This window comes from Nannobrachium achirus, assembly GCF_963921795.1.
Source record: "Nannobrachium achirus genome assembly, chromosome: 12".
Classification (NCBI taxonomy): Eukaryota; Metazoa; Chordata; class Actinopteri; order Myctophiformes; family Myctophidae; genus Nannobrachium; species Nannobrachium achirus.
Genome location: NC_137832.1, coordinates 24,373,369 through 24,390,244, shown reverse-complemented (window position 1 = coordinate 24,390,244; position 16,876 = coordinate 24,373,369). Strand labels below are relative to the sequence as shown.

The window sequence follows — 16,876 nt, the reverse complement described above, 5'->3', positions numbered from 1 at the left end:
CTTTTTTCCAGGTGTTTTGCCTTGATTTTGGGACATCTTTTTTGGGGGTCGGTGGGGGTGCACGGAACTCCACAACGAGGGTCTGGGGTTCCCCCAAAACTTCTTAACAGCAATATAATATTTCCCTGTGTTCTGTTACATTTTTTTTTACATGTTTGATACTTTTAGAAATTGCTTTAGCGTGGGTACAATTTCAGCCTTACAATGCCAAATGGTGCACAGATTTTGACTACTGTACGTCCTCACAACGACATCCCGTTTCCTGTCAGCCTACTGTGCACCTATCAATAAAGGCAGAAAAAGCCCCAAACAATATCTTTAAAAAATTCTTAGTATTGTAATGTCCGTCAATACACAGGCCATTATTGTAGCGGGTCGCTCGTCTTGTCTGCTGAGTGGAGGCTGGGGTTCGAGACTCACTCAGTCTACTGGACTTTACAGTATTTAGATATTAGCCTAATATTCATTTCATCAACCCCCCCCCCCCCCCCCCCCATACGAACCCATTGTAACTTCAAACTAAATGATAGATTCAATGAAAACACCTGTCCTTTTTATGGTGATTCCTGACGCCATCCTAATAATACAATTAAATTTAATTCAATTTTATTAGAGTGTCAAATCATAACAACTGTGTGTGTGTGTGTGTGTGTGTGTGTGTGTGTGTGTGTGTGTGTGCGCGCGCGCGCGCGCGCTCGCGTGTGTGTGTGTGTGTGTGTGTGTGCGCGCGCGCGCGCTGTATTTTGTGACTGAAGAGGGTTGGTGTTTGGAGATCTCTGAACTCGGACGGTGTTTCCCAGGTGTGAACGCCGCTCGGAGGGTTGGAGGAAAGAAGCGACATTCGCTTCCCCCGTCTCGGCTCCGGCGGCTCCACCCGGGAAAACAAAAAAAACAAACCTAATCCAGCTGCCCAGCCTTACCCTCCCCTGACCCTTCTCTGTATTTAGGCCTACGTTTTGTATGATTGCCTTCTATAGTTTTTTACATATAAAAGAGGAAGAATTTGACCTATAATTGAACCATCATAATCATCAACACAACTAGGCTACAGTGTAGAATATTCATGTTGTTGTATTATTATTTATTTTGTGTCGATTAAAGTTGTATAATCGATGTATGTACACATACAACATACATACACGAATGTACGGCGTATATGTATTCTGTCCTCTGCCCACCAGGTGGCGACCGTCGCCGTCCAATCCTCATGCAAATGAAGTTGAAAGAGCGTATTTTCCGTGGTATTTTCTTCAACTTTCAACTTCATTTGCATGAGGATTGGACGCAACGGTCGCCACCTGGTGGGCAGAGGACAGAATACATACATACTTCTGTCCTCTGCCCACCAGGTGGCGACCGACGCCGCACATTCGTGTATGTACACCAAATGTATGTGTACATACATGATTTGATGACTGAACCCTGGACGCACTAAAAAACAGCCGTTACCATGCCAACGGATGGACGCCGTAGGCGAAACACCTGGAAAAAAGTGAGTCCCAAAAAGAAATACCCAAGCAACAATATTTTATGAATATCATGTCATTTATCCATGGTCCCAATTTACCAGGATTTGTTCCGCTTTCTGTTCTTCTTTTAAGTTATTCTTCTGGTATTTATTCTGCAAAGGAAAGAATCCCCATTAAAGCATATGGTGGTGTTTGAACGACCAATCCCTGGGTCTCATGCACAGCATCTCAACGTATTGAGCTATCTAGTTGCTGTGTCATAGTTGAATGACCGTCCGCCCTGAAAAGAAAACATGCATGAAGTTCACAGGAGTATTTTACATTTTTGGAGCTAGTAGGATAATAGTAGTCTATATCTCAGTCACAGACTGCATTACCAGTCAGCTGCGCCAGAGTTCGTCTCACATTGCTTTCTGTGCTTCGTTAGAAATTATTCTGCTGGAAATCAGTCTTTAAAATAAAGTCTTCACTGGGAATTGAACCCACAGCCTCTGGACCAGTTACTCCGTATCCTAACTCACTGAGCCACTCACCGCTTAGAACATCATGGTTTTTTTTCTTATTAGACGAACAACAGACAACGTTACAAAAGAAAAAAAAACTTTAACAGCATATGTGTATATGGTTTGTTGTTGCTGTTGCTTGTCTATAATATAGAAACTATTGTGGTTTCAAAACATTCAAACATATTATGTTTGAATGTTTTGAAACCACAATAGAAACAGGACCTTTTGGTCTTATTATCCAGCTGACATATTGGAGACCATTTAATGATTATTAAAGCCCATTAGTTGTGCGTGCCTCTCTGCCTCTCATGTGCCGACCACTGCAGCTGTGTATGATCTCTTTATTGTGTAATGTATAGTCCATTGCTGGCTGCCAAGGAATCTATAATAGCCCCCCCACCCCATACACACACACACACACACACACGATAAATATTCAGGCATAGTAACATAATGGTAGAATGTGGTTAGCTATAAATATTGACACTAGGAATTAAGGAGACATTATGTGGGTCTATCCTGTGACATCATTTGAGTCCATCGTTATCAGCACTGCTCAGTCACTACACAACACAAGGGTGTGATTTTTAAATGGACACTGAGGATTTTGCAGTAGATCAATAGCACTGTATGGAGGATTTCTTGGAGGAATACAATTATTATCAGTTCACAACTAATAACAGGAGATTTTTCATTGCTCAATTTCAAAGTCGTGTCACAAATCAGGGGCGAGGCTGGGCATTTCTTTTTTATTATGTATAAACAATCAACAATATTTTACACAACATTTTCACATACCAAAGAAAGTAGGACAGCAACAGATTGAGAAACAAAATGTGGATATGGCATAAAGAACAGAACAATATATTACCTACTAGTTTCACTACAATATCAATCACAATTTTAATCCTTGGCTGCCATGTCCCATCACGGCCACCAGGCATTCACTCACTCATGTAGGATTCTGCCAAAAAGGATTCAAATGTAACGAAGGGAAACTCATGCATAGAAAACATAATTGTACAGCCACAGTAGGTAAAAACAGAATACAAATAAGATTTGTCAAACAGATGGACACGTGACAAGAGCAATTTATGTGGTAGAGTTGTGTGGATATTTATCCCACTAAAACACGTTTTTCTCTATGGATGTCAACCTCCATAATGCTATAGCAAAACACATATGACACACCATGATTTGAAACCTGTTTAAAATGATGTGGTTAGTTTGGTTTCCTAGTGCCATGTCAAATATGTGATAAAAAAAGGGGGTAAAGAAACATGTCTACACACCAAAATAAATGAAAGGAAGACAAACAGAAATAGGGACAACCAGTTAATAAATAACGGTCCATTTTATATGATGTATATAAAAAATGAAATGTCTAAAACAATCTTCAGTGTATTTCTACATTGGTGAAGTTTCAAAAAGTCAAATCGTGTACAAAATGAAAGCGTATCGAGTCATTCAAAGAATTAATTATTCCATCCATGTCCGACGAGGGCTATTACAACTGCCATGGCACACTGTCGACAACCCAAGTTTGTTCAAAATTTGGCATTGATCAGGACGTGGCATCTACACCATTCCTTCAATTACTTGCAATAAATCATGTGGAAACAGCACTCCCATATAGGTTTGCTTGCTTTACATGTAAGGATCAAATCCTAAGAGCCATTTACATGCATCACTATAAGCGTCAGTGGTGAAAGTAATAATCAACTCCCAAATTTCTGCCGCCACTAAAGAAAGCGTTCATGCACCCAAGCACCAACAATCAAGGTATATGCGCTCGTTGTACACATCGTGTTCAGTATGGAAAGGAAGAGTATTTGCAGAGGTATCCACTGGATAGAAAGTCACATACCTTTATGTGTACACATTTGTTGATGAGGCCAGTAGCAGTGCTCATAGGGAAGCGTGAGTTAAGAGCGATCAAAACAAGGCCATGTCTGGCCACAATTTAGGGTGTGTATGCGGGTGGCGGCTGAAACTGATTGGCAATGTCATAATCAGCAGGATATGTTTCACTGCTCTCCTCCATCTCTGAGAGCAGCTCTAGTGCCTGCTCTTCCTCCTCTGTGGGGTAGTGGCGCAGAAGATTGGCGGCCGTGGCCAGAATAGAGGCTCCGCCGGCCCCCGCCACCAGGTAGAAGCTGATGGCGAATGTGACGTATATGAGGGAGCCGTGGTACTTTTTGTGTTGCTGCTGTAGAGATAATATGAGCTCCGATGCCCAGTAACAGAAGCCTATCACTGTGGCACACTGCAGAACTGTTGATATACACAAACAGACAGGAGGGAAAAGAAAACATTGTTATTAATGTGTTGGCTGATATGGTGGAAGAATTAGCATGTTAGTTATGTAGCTACTAGCTAATGACTGTTTTGTTCTCGTTAGCAGGGGGTGAACTATGTGGGGTACTACTATCAAACCAAGTGAGTAGAGGCGTGTAGAGCTGATAATTGGGATATTCATTAAAATGATGTTCCTTCTTGGTCCATCCAAGAAAACCCTGACCCCCAAATGTTGTTCTTGGATTACCGATTCCTGCTAGGGCTGTCTATGTTTTGACATTTCAAAGTGAAGTTAAAGCTACACCATCCTGCTAGGGCTGTCACTATCATGAATATTAACTTGGCGATTAATTATCATACACATTGTCATTAGACAAATTTGTGATATGATTAATTTTTTACATTGAACATTGTAACATATGAATAAAAATTACAATTCTGTTCGCCTTTTAGGCTTTGTAAACAAAAATTGCAAAGGGCAGATATAACAAATATATAAACTGACATACTGACTGACTGACATATTGTTGTTATACATTCAGAATATTTTAAACATTGTTTAAGTGGATCTGATCAGATCCTCTATTTTTGGAAAATGGTTGAAAATGAAAGAAAATGTTTCTCCATGGAATGTTTATTATGACGATTATGCCAAATATGATAATTGCCATGATCTCAAATAATTGTGATACGTCGATTATGTAATAATTGTTGCTTGAATAATAGGACGTGCAAGCCAGTCTCTAAAAAAGGTTTCACTCAACTAGAGACTGGTGGGAATCAAACAGCAACAATAAGAATATGTGGAAACAATTCAGAGACTTTAAACAAAACAAAAACAAATGTATTGCAGAACCACTGCGAAGACATTAGGGCAGTCCTTCATAACTGGGATATCAGGATTGTTTTTCAAACGATGAGACGTACGTTTGTCAGCGGCCATTTCAGCAACTGCACTGAATTGTATTGAGTGGGAGATCTTGATCGTCTGGCAATGCTAGATAGACTAGATTGATTCAGGCACACTCACACTTGGGGACTTACACTACATATACATGAAAAGATATTGGCACATCGACCCTGGAAGGCCAGATGCAGTAAATTATTAATTCTTGATGATCTTCGGATCACAACATTGAATAGTGGTGTTTTTTCTAACGGTGTGAACTTTATTTGTCTATCTACAACCATGAGTTCATTATGCAGATACTTCAACTGGTTAAGGCCAGCTGACACTGTAAATATCGGTCTAATATCCACACTATTGTTCATAGGTGATGCATGAATATTCATGCATACATGTACTGGTGATCCATTCTTGTATTTACAGGAATATATATTATATTGTAACTCAGTTAAACCAAGCACAGATGGCTAGGGTCAGATGCTCGTATATTTAACAGATATTTTTGTTCTATAGCTCCCTACTCTTACCTGTACCCGTGTTTCATTTAGTGCTGTTGTAGCAACATCAACTGAATTTCCCATGGTAGTTCCTTCCATCCATAAATGCATTTTTATTGTACACCGCTGAAGTAAGACAGAATCATACCTGTGAGAATGTGTGCAAATGCGTATCTCCGCGTGATCTTGAGGGCAGGGTGCTTAGGTCCGAACACATCCAACAGGAACGCAGTCAGACTGCACAGGATGCCCAGGAAACAGAATGCAGCAATGACCCGCAGCAGCAAGATGGTCTGGGGGTTTACACAGTAGTCTGGAAAACAGTACAACACCACCAAGGTATTACAAAATGAAATGAAGCTGCTAGTTGTACTCACAAGTGTTAATTCATCAACTATGTAGGGATGCCAAACTTGCCAACTGTCCTTTGAAATACACTAAGGGTCGATTCATACTTTAATAAGGAGCCGAATTTATTTCGGTTCGGGGAGAGTCAATTCATACTCTCTGCCGAAGTCACTTGTAAATGTTGGAGATCCTTGGCATGAAAACTTTGTGGCCGATAAATGAGCTAAGCAGGACTGATACATATCTGACTGGCCCTCATGGCTGCACGCTGACCGACTGGAGGTTCAGGGCGCACCAGATGGGCAGAAAATGGAGAGATAACGGGGGTGTCTCTATCTCTCTCTCACTCACACACACACACAAGCTCTGTCGAAAACATCTAATCTACAAGCTCACATTATAGATGTGCCGCGGCTGCCGCCTCTCTTTCTTTCTGCATTTTGCTGTTTGTTTCCTGACGATCAAGCTCATCTACAGGCTCTAGCGAGACACGCAGCAAAGCTGTGTGTGTGTGTGTGTGTGTGTGTGTGTGTGTGTGTGTGTGTGTGTGTGTGTGTGTGTTCCGAGTCTGCCATCAATCTCCAGCCAGAGCGAGAGCCAGCTGACAATGTATCCGCTATGCAACGCTCAGGAAGTCGGCTTGTCTCCCTTCCAAACGACCGCTGTTTCCTTGGCAACATTTCGGCAGCACCGAACCGCTAGTTTAAGTCGGGTGATGCCCCCGAACCGAACCACTGAATGACGTCATATCGTGGTCTGGACAGTGCCGAACAAGGGACAAACTTAGTTTGTTCCTATTTCTGGTAATCAATCAACGACGGACATCTTACAAGTCAAGCAGCTCATGTATTACATCAACTAGAATACAGGTTGTCAATACAATACACAAAACATATAAACAGACAGTGACATTTTATCTTTTTCTGTGGGTCCCTTATTTTTCTTGGAAATAAGGGACACCCGGCTTGGAGTCAGTTAGTTGGCACGACCCCAAACTATGGGTATTTTCTAAACTTGGATCAAGACTATCACAGATGTATTTGAACGAATCTGACCTTTACTTTTGCATCTATCATAGATACGAAAGTAAAAGTAAGACTAAAAGTCTATAGACCTTATGTGAACTGTACTGTCCTGTTAGTCCTGTACTTTCCCTATGCGAATAAATTAATAAAGTAATCAATCAATGATAGTCTTGATCCAAGGCTACTAGCCTAGGTATAGGCCTATATACACATTAATGCTACTCACCGTCCAGAAGCTTTGGATCAATGTACCCCAGGACGTCGGCCACCCCCAGCTCCTGCCTGGGACACGTCCCTCCGTGGACCCTGAGCCAGGCCGGTTCGGCCAGGGCCGTGCAGAGGGCGGTGATGGACAGGGCTCCGGGCAGGGCCGACGCCAGGCTCCGCTCAGGCTGCTTGGGCAGAGAGGTGGCCCCTCTCCTCCTGCGGCCTCCAGGCACACTCGGACCCGGTGGCGCGTACATTGTCGCACACTTTGTCTGTCGTTTTGTTGTACTGCCGTCCTGACGGTAACAGCAAAGGTGTACTGAACTGATGGGCGTCTAAATAGAGATCTACCCCTCTCAGCCAGTACTAGCTACCTATGGCAGGGATTATGGACACTGTAGCACGTAGATACAGATTATGTGTCCGTTGTCCCTTACCGCGCCCTGATAGTATATCAACTGTATATTAAAGGAATGTGGATTCTGAACGATGACCCTTTAAACGATACCGTTTAGTGTCTCTGTTGCTCTTCAGGCCTGCTGTTGTATTGTTGTTAGCTTAGCAAGCTAGCCAACGTTAGCCTCACCGGAACAGCTGTAGCTTCGGTTTGTTTTCTCTCCCTCGGAACAAAACACCGAACACGATACAGATACAGAAACAAATACAACGAGATAGTAACTGGAGCAGATCTAGCGAACACACACTTCGATAGAAGTCCTGTTCTTTGTTAATAGGGGGAAACAACAGACAAATAAGACCAAAAGAAAAAGCGTCCGCTGATGTTCCAGAACAATATGCTCTCTTCCGCCTTGTTCATTCCATTCTTCTTCATGAGATAGTTTGTCTGGACGCAGTAGGCCTACATCGGAGTCATCAGTGCTGCCACCTATTGGTGACTGTGTGTGTGTGTGTGTGTGTGTGTGTGTGTGTGTGTGTGTGTGTGTGTGTGTGTGTGTGTGTGTGTGTGTGTGTGTGTGTGTGTGTGTGTGCGCGCGCGCGCGCGCGCGCGTGCATATGCTGGTTTCTCTTCTACTATGCATAATATTAATGCCTATAAATGGACAGACTTTTTGCTTGAACACTTGTGTTATTCAGAATACCATGATGTTTGTTGTTTAGCTTGTTTGGACATATAGTTTGGTATCCTAGACTAGTCTACTTTATCACAGTTAACTTTTTGGGGACCATTTTTACCGTCATGTTGACGAGAGTCCATGCTATTTACTCTGAGACAAGAGATTCTGCTATTAATGCTGACATTGTAAATGGCTGTTTTGATGGTGAAGTTTAGGATTGAATATGATGTGGTTATGATCTGGGAGAGCTGTTAGAGATTGCATGGATTCAGAGCGTGTATTGAAGTCAAGTACTGTCAGTCACAGCATTACATGAAAATGTCATCAACCATTTAATAGCTTCTTGATAAAGTATTTTTTTTATTGCACAAGACATGGCACATACTGGCACTGCAAAGAAAGTGATGGACTTGTAAACACGTTTTAAAGCAAAATAAAGGTCTGATTTAGTGCATGAAGACAATTTGACTGTCAAAAGTTAATTTGTTAAAAAGTGAATAAATGCTTTCTCAAAATGATATCCATTGGTTAGTTACAAGGTCAAATTCAACTCAACTTAACCCTCTGATGTTCTGAATTATTAAATAGAATCATCATTTGAAATCATATAACCCATTGTATTTTACAGAACTGCCACTTCCTTCTGCATGGGGACCACACTATCCACGTGATTCTGCTTGCTGTCCTTGGATGAGAGCTTCCTGAAGTACTTGTGTCCCCTCTCATCTGCCTCCTGAAACACATAGCCTGGGGGTGACTCATAGCTTGCCGGGCACACAGTGATCCTGTGAAACAACACACAATAAACAAATAACTACAGTTAGCCCTGACTGACTTGATTCAAAAGGTCAAAGGACAAACGTCAGTGTGTGTGTGATGTGGTAAAGAGAACCTCTTCGGAGTAAACGCTGTGCGATACATGGTAAAGCCTTCCATTGGAACACTTGCTCTCATAGGCTGGTTGGTTGGCTTACAGCTGATGCTAGGCCTCAGTTCATGGGGTGTATAGTGGGCCTATAGGAGAGGAGAAGAGAATGGAACAGAACAGAACAGAACAGTAGATTCTCAGTGAACTGTGTTTTCATACACAATTCTATTAGATTGTTTGTTTTTTACTTTACATTTATTTTCAATTTCAAGTGTAAAAAGTAATTGGTATATCTGCCCTGAATGTGGTGAGATCCTCCATCTTTCCACTGGCTTTATGCATCTCTTCATGCATCTTCGCAAGAGGCTGTCTTGTGTGTGCCAACCAGGGTTGAAAGTCTTCACGCATGGTCGTGCAGCTCTAGAGGCACGCAGAGAACAATCAGTGTATGATACTTTTCAATCATGAATCTACTTAGAGTGAATGTAAATGTTGACTGTCTTAATGGACAGCAAATCAAAAGCACCACAGATTGTCTTCACAGTGATGTTGTCACGCAGACATCAAAAACAGCCATTCATACATTTAAAGGCCCATTCCCACTGGGCCAGATAACAGATACAAAAATCTCTTTCTCCAGATATTTTTCCATTCAAAGTGGATGGTAGATACAGATTTAAAAAAAGATATCTGCCACAGATATTTCTATATATCTTTTTATCTGTATCTACCATCCACTTTGAATGGAAAAATATCTGGAGAAAGAGATTTTTTTATCTGTTATCTGGCTCAGTGGGAATGGGCCTTAATACAGAAACTTCAATATACATGTAAGATTTACAAATCATTGTAGTCAGTTGGAAGACCTCCACTGAACTGGGTTTTGTAATTTTTACACAGAAATAATCCACTATTGCTACCCTGTCGGCAAGGGGGTTATTTTTGCCCCTGTTTGTTTGCTGTGTTCTTTTTATAATGAAAGTAAATGGCGGTCAATTACTTCCAATGACCAAATAAGAAGTCATAATAGATGCATCATAGATGGACTGGCGGAGATACAGCATGTGCTCCAAGTAGGCTATCAACCTCTATAGTTTGCAATTATTTATGTGCTAAAAGTGTGACTCTGAGACCTGTTTTGCCATGTCATGTAAGTAAATGGGGAGAATATATTGGATCATCCATTTTTATTTTAGAGTAGCCAATTATTTCTACCCCTTATCTCCCAATTCAGTCATTATGCCAACTACTAACCCTTCCCACACACAGCCACTTGTGTTCGTATAGAGACTATAGCATAGCAGTGGATTTGATCCCTAGACTCCACTGTGGTGGGTCATCAATTTATAATCAACAGAGCAACTACTGAAGATTATGTTGCGAATGTTTGGAGTTAGTTACATCATGGAAAGGCTATACAACTCAAACCTCTGACTAAACATCCACAGATTTAATAATGGAGCACTGCTCTCAGTGATTTTCTTTCTTTTTAAAATGTTTTAATGTATTGATGATTGGTCCACAATTACCTGGAAAGGAGCAGAGGACCTCTTCGGAGTTAAGTATGGCCTGGCAGATATAAACGGCTGGATTTGGTGTCTGACATAGTCTGCAGCGGTGGTGGTACTCAGGTCCATGTGCTCCATAGGACCGACATATTCATCTGTCTTACGGAGCTGAGGCAAGGAGATTGGCCACACCTTAAATTTGTCCCTGTTCTCCGTGCTGCCTTGGAAAGGTGTATTAACAGAATACTGGAGGAGAGGAGAGGGGAGGGGAGACGAGACTATAAGAATCAAAGTACTACACATCTATTCCTATGTCAACCACAGCATTGAGCACAGTACCTTGTTAGGGCAAGGCTTGCAGCTTTGGGGTAGTTCTCCACGTAGACCCTGGAAGTCTTGGCGGTGTGTAGTGAGGTCCAGGAGGGGCTCGCTGCTAGGCTTGTACATATCCGGGGGCCTGATGTAGCGCGACTCAATTGGATGGGGGATGAAAGACAACTGGTGTGAGGTCACACCATCAAAGGGAACCTCTGAGGGCTTCACGGTGTTGGAGGGTTTAAAGCTCTCCCGCGGGGCCACACTTCTGGGGATAAAATCATCCTGAAAGGTGGTCGTACCCCCAAACTTGTCCGAAGGAGGCTGGTAGGTGTTGTCAGGTTTATTCATCTCCCTCCTACACGTCTCCCACTGCCTGAAGTCATCTTAAAAGAACACAACATAAGACATACACTCACTTCATCCACTCACTTGACAATGACAATCAATGACAACAATTTGATAGAACCTGTTTCCTGAAGGTCTGTCAGTGCAAAATGCCAGAGCCCTTTCCTGTGAGAATAACCAACATTTTCTTAAAAGGCATTACCTTTGTAGGTGGGGATGGTGTCTAGTTTTCCCTTCATTCCACTTGATCTCTGTCTGGGTCTGACTGGGGCAAAGGGCTGGATATCATGGGGGTTAAAGGTTTGATTGTATGTGGTCTCTAGATCAATCTTTGCTGAATTAGGCTTATATTCTGTTTGCTGGCGAAGTGGGCGATGTGTTATCTCATGGGGTATGTAGTCTCTTCTATACAGAGAGAGAGAGAGAGAGAGAGAGAGAGAGAGAGAGAGAGAGAGAGAGAGAGAGAGAGAGAGAGAAGGGATTACAGAAGATTGCAAATCTCAAGTTTCACGATCTCAAGTTCCGTGCCTGTCAGTCAGAAGGCGCTGAGGCGCTTAATTACTTGAATGTTGACACTCCGTCCATCGGTCCTTTATTCCTGGCATGATCCAGGTCTTGTTTTGGTTTCATGCTCTGGGGTGGGTTGTAGATGCCATAGCCAGGATATTTGTCAACATATTCCGTCAGCACACATGCGCTCGCATTCCCCTTGTCATAGATAGCAGTAGGCTTGTGGGCGCAGCGGTGGCGCCTGGTGAAAAAAAATAACAAATACGAGAATATGTGTGGCTTGTATCTTCTTCTGTATCACGGAAGGCATGTCACCCACTGTCTGGAGCAGATCCAAGGCTACATATCAACACAGTTCAAACACAAATAAAACAAAAAAACAATTGCACTGTTCTCTTATCTTCACCAGGGAGACATGCAATTGTCCGTTTGTTATGCACAGGGTCAGGTAACCACGGCAGTCTGCAAGAATTGTCTTTGCTCAAGGAGTGTCTTTATGGCTGAGATAGTAAACTCAGAATGTTCACAGCAGAAGCAGCAACATACAGTACACTTCATATATATTTTACAGACAATATTATGTTATCATAATTTGTACATAGACCTACATGTAGTAGGCTATATTTGCCTGCATTAAATAATAGAAATGACTAAAAACTGCTAAATCTGATATTTGTTCTGTCTGCCAATCTACATAGGCCTATTGTAAGACAAGACAACTCCCAAAAAAAGAACATGACATCAGCATAGGAAGAATATGACACATACATACCCACAGTTACATATCTCACATATACATAGCTTTGTCATGTTTCCCAGCCTGATATATCCTGTTGAACACCACGTAGAGACGTATCGTCAACTGGTGCTGAGCTATGCCAGTAGCCTGTCACACTGTTTAAATGGCAGCAGCGGTATCCAAACAACCACTGAGCGTCCTCTGGTTGCTATGTTACGAAGCATATTGCGTAACAGTGGACATGGTTAAAGGGCCAGTTGAACTCATGAGTTGAACTTGATATTTCATATGTTGTTCTAATTTCTTATTTACAATAATAAAATGCCATTTATTGATGATAGCTGATATTGGAAAAAGCTGTCAGCATGTGTTCCACATGGGCCTGCTTTTGTATCCCTGTCTGTCACAGTTGTTTCTAATCTATCCTCCACAGAGGAAAAATGAATCTCTCTATATTTCCTTCTATCTGTCTGTCTGTCTGTCTGTCTGTCTGTCTGTCTGTCTGTCTGTCTGTCTGTCTGTCTGTCTGTCTGTCTGGTAGATATAAGATATATGTGACAAATAGACAAGAACATTGGTTCTCAAAGTGGGGTCTGGGGACACCCAGGGGTCCTTGAGGGAGTTCCAGGGGGTCCCCAGCTAAATGATAGTTAGGAACCAAATGGACCTGTATGGGTATGTAACTCAGAGAGTGTACAAATGGAACCAAATGGACCCAAATTAACATTGATTTTACATTATAAATTGCATGTCAAACTGGGGGTTCTTGAAATTAAAATGGTTGAGAATCACTGCTATAGAGCCATAACAATCTTCTCTTATGGGGGTTCCCTTTCATATATTTTCAAATGTGGGTCCGCTAGCTAATAAGTGTCAATTTGGGGGTCCTTGACATGAAAAGGTTTGAGAACCACTGTAGACAAGAAGGCTTTCATTATCATACTTGCCAGCCTATGCTCCCCAGCGGCAGGGGGCAGTAATGCCAAGCTAGGACATCTGATACTCAGAAGAAGACAGTAGAGCGGTTCTAGGACGGAAGTTTGTGAAATTTACCACAAAACTGGTTATAAAATTATTAGCTATATTTCATAATTCTCCCCCGGAATTACACCCAGTCGAGTGGTGAAATCTCGTTAACATAGCCATTCTTTTCGCGTTCCACTCGCAGACAGTGTAATTCAGTGTTTGTGAAGATTAGTACCTTTACAAACAAGGCGTTTGTAGATAAGGTTTTGGCAGCGCGGTGCTGTGCTGTTATAACGGGTATCTTAGCTGTCAGTGGTAGATAGAGATATGAAGGACGCATTGGAGCTGGTTCAGAGGTTCACTGCACATCCAGACTCTCGCTGCTGGTGCGTGGCGTGGAACCCCAGCGGGACGCTGCTGGCCTCGTGTGGAGGAGACAAAGCTGTCCGCATCTGGGGGAAAGAAGGCGAGTGGTTCTCAAACTTTTACATTTTAAGGTCTCCCCTATCCTATAGTCCCCTTAACTCTGTCTGACAGTGTACAAAATGGAACCAAATGGACCCCAACGGGTCAATGTGTACACTGTCAGAGTTACAGACTTGTATGGGTCAATTTAGACCCCCATAAAGGAACCCACAAAGTCTGTAATACACTGTAACTCTGTAACTCTGACAGTGTACAAATGGAATCAAATGGACCCGATTTGGACCACATATAAAGGAACCCACAAAGTCCCTGCAATTCACTTTGAGAACCACTGCTCTACTCAACACATACAGTACAATGTCAATGATTCATTCAGGGCTTCTAAAAACTTGGATCTGACCCCAGAGCCAAATGGATGGACCCTTGTGGGTCCAAGGTCCACTTGGTTCCATTTGTTTACCAGTTAAAGGCCTCTTTAAGCCCAGTGGTGGGAAAATTACTTGGATTTTGTGCTTAAGTAAAAGTATCAATACTGATGCTATGTAAATAGCATCACACCTGCTATTCACAAAGTATAAATCAGGATTAAGTTTAAGCATGACAATGATTGAACTTTGTATTTAGGACGGAAATGTATTCTTTAGTGTAGGTTATTCACTTGAAAATCAATTATTAAAAATACATCTTTATGTAAAGAATCCCATTCATTCATGAAGTTAATTTCCCAGCCTGATGTGATCTAGGGCTAGGCTGATCTGTTTAGTAGTCATACATTGATTTTAACACCTGCCTCCTTGCTTCTTCCCCCATCCTGCTTAGGTGATTCATGGGAATGCAAGACGGTCCTTCAGGATGGACACCAGCGCACTGTGAGGAAAGTGGGATGGTCCCCATGTGGGACCTATCTCGCCTCTGCCAGCTTCGACGCAACCACGTGTATCTGGAAAAAGAAAAATAACGAGTTTGAGGTCAGATTAAATCACTCACAAACTGTCTGCAGCCGATTATCTTATTTTGATTGTTTGACAGACTACACTCTGATGCATCTGCTCTTACTGTATCTGTGTCTTGTGTCCTAGTGTCTGACTGTGCTGGAAGGACACGAAAACGAGGTCAAATGTGTGGCTTGGGCACCTTCAGGGAATCTGCTGGCCACATGTAGCCGAGACAAGAGCGTCTGGGTTTGGGAAGGTGAGTCTGAAGCATTTTCACAAGATGCACATTTATCATCCTCAAAAGAGTTTGTATGTTATTCACCTCGATTTAGTTAAAACGATCTCTGCTCTAACAAATCTCTTTCACAGTGGACGAGGAGGATGAGTATGAGTGTGTTACTGTAGTGAACTCCCACACACAGGACGTCAAGCATGTTGAATGGCACCCTACTCAGGAGGTAGGTTGCAATACATGCTGTACATGGACGATAATTCCCTTGCCTCATCTTGACCATCACCCCCGACCAGGTGAGGTCCATTTTCAGTTTGTCTCTATTTACATCTCGCTTCAGCTCCTCGCTTCAGCCAGCTACGACAACAACATTTGCATTTATAAGGAAGAGGATGATGACTGGGAGTGCAAGGCCACCTTGGAAGGACACACATCCACCGTATGGAGTTTGTCCTTTGATCGAGATGGAAAGAGATTGGCCTCCTGTAGCGATGACCGCACGGTGAAGATCTGGAAGGAGTGTCAGCCGGAAGGTAATAATAATCTATGTGGAACGTAGAGTAGACTATGTGGGTGGTTTGGTATTTCCTCTTCAACATTTTGTTCAATGTTTGTTGCCCTTGTTGAACTGCAGATGGCAACACAGACAAGACTTGGAAGTGTGTTTGTACTCTGTCTGGGTTCCATGCACGGGCAGTGTATGACATCTCTTGGTAAGCATACTACATTTTTGTGCTCATGTTGATGACTTGGCTATCCTTCAGTTAGTAGATCTCCATTTTCTGTGACACTTTTTGGCAATGGGAGCACAATTGTCTTAAGTGATTTGAAGGACATACTGCGGGGCTATTTTTAGAAAACAAACTTGATTTGTAGAGCAGGGCCTTGCCACCTTTCATATTATGAAGTACGGTTTATCGAGAACAATATATATGATAAATGGGAGGCTCTCTCCATTCCGACATGTCGCCACTCCGAAATTGACTTCTTATTGTCGGAGTGGCGACACTCCCATAGGGGTTAGGTTTAGGGTTAGAGATAGGGTTAGTGTCGGAATGGAGACATGTCGGAGTGGAGAGATGCACTCATGATAAATATAGACAGAAGGTGGACTTGTGGAACAGATCTGGGATATGCATAGAAAATATAAAATTAAAAAGAAACATGAACTTACTCACCTTCAGACCTTTGTGCCTATCTTTGTTCAGGTGTCGGCTGACTGGTGCCTTGGCAACTGCCTGTGGAGATGATGCAGTGCGTGTGTTTCAAGAAGACGAGCCCACCGATTCAGACCAGCCTGTGTTTTCCCTGGCATCCTGTGCAGCCAAGGCACACAATCAAGATGTCAACTGTGTTAACTGGCACCCAAAGGAGGCAGGGATCCTAGCCTCCTGCAGTGACGATGGAGACATTGCAATCTGGAGATACCAAACTGAGGGCTAAACACTGAATCTGGTTTCTCATGACTAACAGTCAGCACTGAACAGTGACACATCAAGATGTCCCAGCCGTTGAAGTTGCCACGCCATGTTTATTCTTTGTCCAGTCAATTGGATGACATCTTTGGTTGTCTAAAGTTTGTACTGCTCATTTTAAGTGTCCATGTTAATTTTTATTTTTGCCATTTCAATGAAAATATTACATTAAAGAAATCTTATTCCCATGTTATTTTGCTTTACAAAAGTAGTCACATGGT

General features: G+C 42.4%; 3 protein-coding genes across 3 annotated transcripts; 1 reads left to right on the top strand and 2 right to left on the bottom strand.

Annotated features, from left to right (window-relative positions):
- Positions 1-2,748: 2,748 nt before the first annotated feature.
- Positions 2,749-8,065, bottom strand: tmem127 (transmembrane protein 127). The gene is made up of 3 exons (XM_080738203.1): positions 7,277-8,065; positions 5,826-5,990; positions 2,749-4,249 (listed from the first exon to the last, which is right to left on the bottom strand). The coding sequence occupies exons 1-3, from the start codon at positions 7,512-7,514 to the stop codon at positions 3,939-3,941; spliced, it is 714 nt and encodes a 237-aa protein (XP_080594329.1). The 5' UTR covers positions 7,515-8,065; the 3' UTR covers positions 2,749-3,938.
- Positions 8,066-8,955: 890 nt separating this feature from the next.
- saxo2 (stabilizer of axonemal microtubules 2) lies at positions 8,956-13,900 on the bottom strand (the record flags this gene model as incomplete). The annotated part of the gene is made up of 8 exons (XM_080738532.1): positions 13,823-13,900; positions 11,935-12,123; positions 11,575-11,777; positions 11,049-11,410; positions 10,731-10,955; positions 9,472-9,621; positions 9,226-9,347; positions 8,956-9,118 (listed from the first exon to the last, which is right to left on the bottom strand). Exons 2-8 carry the CDS (start codon positions 12,000-12,002, stop codon positions 8,956-8,958), a joined length of 1,293 nt encoding a protein of 430 aa, XP_080594658.1. The 5' UTR covers positions 12,003-12,123; positions 13,823-13,900.
- ciao1 (cytosolic iron-sulfur assembly component 1) lies at positions 13,528-16,843 on the top strand. Its single transcript, XM_080738908.1, has 7 exons — positions 13,528-14,053; positions 14,833-14,981; positions 15,093-15,204; positions 15,318-15,406; positions 15,521-15,713; positions 15,815-15,893; positions 16,389-16,843. The coding sequence occupies exons 1-7, from the start codon at positions 13,915-13,917 to the stop codon at positions 16,621-16,623; spliced, it is 996 nt and encodes a 331-aa protein (XP_080595034.1). The 5' UTR covers positions 13,528-13,914; the 3' UTR covers positions 16,624-16,843.
- Positions 16,844-16,876: the final 33 nt, after the last annotated feature.

Excerpts from the sequence above, each read along its gene's own strand:
- tmem127 (XM_080738203.1), bottom strand. The coding sequence starts at position 7,514 with ATGTACGCGCCACCGGGTCCGAGTGTGCCTGGAGGCCGCAGGAGGAGA. Across the intron at positions 5,991-7,276 it reads TGATCCAAAGCTTCTGGACG|ACTACTGTGTAAACCCCCAG; the intron begins GTGAGTAGCATT and ends ACTGTTTTCCAG. Across the intron at positions 4,250-5,825 it reads ATTTGCACACATTCTCACAG|TTCTGCAGTGTGCCACAGTG; the intron begins GTATGATTCTGT and ends GTATATCAACAG.
- ciao1 (XM_080738908.1), top strand. The coding sequence starts at position 13,915 with ATGAAGGACGCATTGGAGCTGGTTCAGAGGTTCACTGCACATCCAGAC. Across the intron at positions 14,054-14,832 it reads CCGCATCTGGGGGAAAGAAG|GTGATTCATGGGAATGCAAG; the intron begins GCGAGTGGTTCT and ends CATCCTGCTTAG. Across the intron at positions 15,714-15,814 it reads GAAGGAGTGTCAGCCGGAAG|ATGGCAACACAGACAAGACT; the intron begins GTAATAATAATC and ends GTTGAACTGCAG.